This window comes from Alligator sinensis, unplaced genomic scaffold (assembly GCF_000455745.1).
Source record: "Alligator sinensis unplaced genomic scaffold, ASM45574v1 scaffold573_1, whole genome shotgun sequence".
Lineage (NCBI taxonomy): Eukaryota > Metazoa > Chordata > Crocodylia > Alligatoridae > Alligator > Alligator sinensis.
In genome coordinates this window covers 4,194,710-4,197,988 of record NW_005841877.1, presented here as the reverse complement: position 1 = coordinate 4,197,988, position 3,279 = coordinate 4,194,710, and the positions used below count along the sequence as shown (strand labels likewise).

Here is a 3,279-nt window from a genome sequence, read left to right as displayed (position 1 = left end):
TCTCTCCTCCTAGGGCCTGCCCTGCGGCCCTCTCACCAAGCGGGTGGCCCTCCTCTGAACCCTCTCCAGGCTGGCCACATCCCTTTTGAAGTGCGATGCCCAGTACTGGACACAGTACTCCAACTGTGGCCTGACCAAAGTTGCATAGAGGGGGAGTATCGCCTCTCTGGACTGGCTTGAGATGCACCTTTGGATGCATGACAAGGTATGGCTGGCCTTGCTGGCTGTGGTCTGGCATTGGCGGCTCATGTTTATCTTGGAGTCAATAATGACTCCAAGATCCCTTTCCACCTCTGTGCTTTCAAGAAGGGAACTCCCCAGCCTGTATGTATGCTGTGGATTCCTTCTCCCCAGGTGCAGCACCCTGCATTTGTCTATGTTGAACCCCATCCTATTCTCGTCTGCCTGCTTTTGTAGTCTGTCTAAATCTAGTTGCAGCCTCTCTCTCCCTTCAAGTGTGTCCACCTCGCCCCACATCTTAGTGTCATCAGCAAATTTGGACAGCGTGCTTTCCACCCCCTCGTCCAAGTCGCTGATGAAGATGTTAAACAGTGCAGGCCCGAGGACTGAGCCCTGGGGTACCCCACTGCTCACATCTCGTAAGAGCCAGGCTACTTGCTCTCCATCATCCTTTTCTCATTGGCAGTGCAGTTTTTGGTAAACACCCTATTGAGGAAAGAAAGATGTAGGAAAAGTAGAGTTCCCAAGAGGCCTGAGGTACTTGGAGTAGTGGGGAGGTGTGGTGAATCAATGAACAAGGATCAATCCCTGTAGTCTGAATATTAGGAGGCAGAGGGCTAAAGATTCTAAGCTGGTATAAACTAGAATTGCTCTGTTGATTTCAGTGAAGCTATGCAGTTCCCATTAGCTGAAGATTTAGCTGTAGTTTAGATGCAGTTGTACTCAGACTCAGTTGCTATTCAAGGAAATCAAATGATCCTCCTAAATATGTAACTATTCTGCTGCTGTTCTGCAGAAATGTGTATGTTTTGGACATTTATGAATGACATTTTCTAAAACCTATTGAATGATTCATGTGGATCCTCTTTGAAAACTAAAATGATCTTTTAAATGGCACTAGATTTGCTCCCTGTTCTGGTTACCCAATACCAATGAGCTAGTGACTGGACATGGTCTCCCTAAGAATCAGATCAAGATATGGAAGTATCCCATGCTTGCAAATTCAGTGGAGCTTTTTGGTAAGTATTTCAATAAGTTAGTTTGTCTAACCAAGTGTGCTTTCTTTCTCTTTATTGAATCTGTTTTTACACATAGATGCATTGTGTTTATTTATTAATGCTGAAGAAATAAAAAAAGTTTTAAAGGTCAGCCTTTTCAATCATCCATTGTTTTACTGGACTCAATTCAATCCTAGGACAAAATTAATCCCTACGGTAGAAGGCCTGTATACCAAACAGATTCCTCAGAAGACTTATCCTGAGGGCATACTTGGGACTTGTAGATATATACAGTGTAGGAACTGTAGAGTGGTTCAGTTTATTGGATCAATGCAGTGGCATAACTAGGGTGAGGCAAAAAAACCTGCGGTGAGGAGAGTAAAAAACCTTGCTGTCACTGGCAACTATGCAGTCCTGCTGGTGGTATGGTAGCAATTAGAAGCCACAGCTGTCCCTATACCCTGTACCCTGCACAGGCATGCTCATGCCTGTGCACTTTTGTGTGCCTGTGACTTGGTTTCAAGTCACCTACAGGGGAGCAGACAAGAAAGTCTGCCTTATTAAGGGGGAATGCCTTACTGGACCTGGTATTGGCAACGGGGGATGACATGGTAGGAGACCTACAGATCGGTGGTCACCTGGGGGACAGTGATCACCAAATAATAGAATTCATCATAAGACATCGAGTGGATAAGGTAACTAGTAGGGTGAAAGTGCTAGACTTTAGGAAAGCTGATTTCAATGAACTCAGGCGTTTAGTCAAGGACGCACTGCAGAGTAGGAGTTTTGAAGAGATGGGAGCCCAGGAAGGGTGGCTGTGCCTTAAGGAAATGATCCTTCGGGCACAGAAGGAGACGATCCCGATGCGGGGAAAAAGGGGGAAAGGGGCCAAGAGGCTTCCTTGGTTGACCAGAGAAATCCAGAGCAGCCTACAGGCAAAAAGGGGGGCATATAAAAAGTGGGAACGGGGAGAGGTTACTAAAGAGGAGTATACCTCCTCTGCTTGCGCTTGTAGGCAGGCAGTTAGACAGGCCAAAGCTACCATGGAGCTTTGATAATCTTCTCTAAGACCATCCCCGGGATAGAGGTCAGGCTGATGGGCCTGTAGTTTGCCGGATCCACTTTCCTCCCTTTCTTGAAGATAGGTACCACATTGGTCTTCCTCCAATCCTTGGACACTTCACCAGAGCGCCAGGAGTTCTTGAAGATCCATGCCAGGGTCTGTAGTAGACTCCCACAGTTGTGTACCCTGTGCCATGTTCCCCATGGATTTTAACCCAGAGGGTCTCCAGTCATTCACCCTGGGTGCCAGTGTCGGCTTGCAAGGATGCGTAGCTTTCCTTGACATAGAGAGCTACACCCTCAGCCCTTTTGTCCACTTGATCTCTCCTGTACAGGATATAGCCATCTATACCTGTGGCCCTGTCATAGGTGGAGTAGTTCTACCAGGTCTCCGTTATCCTTATGACATCAAAATTATTTGTGTTAAGTGTGCGGGCCGCCTCCCAATCCCATCCATGCGGCCATGTGTGGGCTAGAAGCGGTATGCGAACCCGTCTTTGTGCACGCAGGCTGTGGCCAGCAGCCCGGGCACGCGGGGTCGAAGAAGACCGGTGGCGAGCTAGAATTAAGTACGGACGCGTAATGGTTGATTAAAAGATTGTTTACTTACACCAAAGATGGTCGTGGTGTAGGCTGGACAGTTTTCCAGGCTCAGCTCCGCTTAAATCCTCGCTAGAGGACTCCGAAAATTGGCCCCGGAGTGGTTGAAGCTCTGCGGGTTCAGCTCGGTAATTGGCCCCAGAGTGGTTGAAGCTCCGCGGGTTCGGTAGTTTCAAAAGGAAAGGGATATGTCTTAGGATTGCGCTCGGCGACGGGAAGAGGCTAGAGGCCGTTTGGCCCCCGGAGTGGTTGAAGCTCCGTGGGTTCGGTAAATAGGTCCCCCGGAGTTGTTAAGACTCCGTAAATCGGCCCTCTATTGCCCTCTTAAGGAGAAAAAAAAAAGCTGGGTTCGAAGGGATTAGCAGCGCTTAGAGATCTTCACGCTCTTTCTCCCAAACTCCAATTGCTTTCTCTCTCTCTCTCTCTCTCCAGCTTGGGC

General features: G+C 48.2%; 1 protein-coding gene across 1 annotated transcript in view; it reads left to right on the top strand.

Annotated features, from left to right (window-relative positions):
• Positions 1–3,279, top strand: part of CDC20B (cell division cycle 20B) — a 78,933-nt gene that overhangs the window by 67,404 nt on the left and 8,250 nt on the right. The window contains exon 13 of the mRNA XM_025196143.1: positions 1,082–1,199. Within this exon, the coding sequence (XP_025051928.1) occupies positions 1,082–1,199 (118 nt within the window). The remainder of the gene's footprint in view (positions 1–1,081; positions 1,200–3,279) is intronic.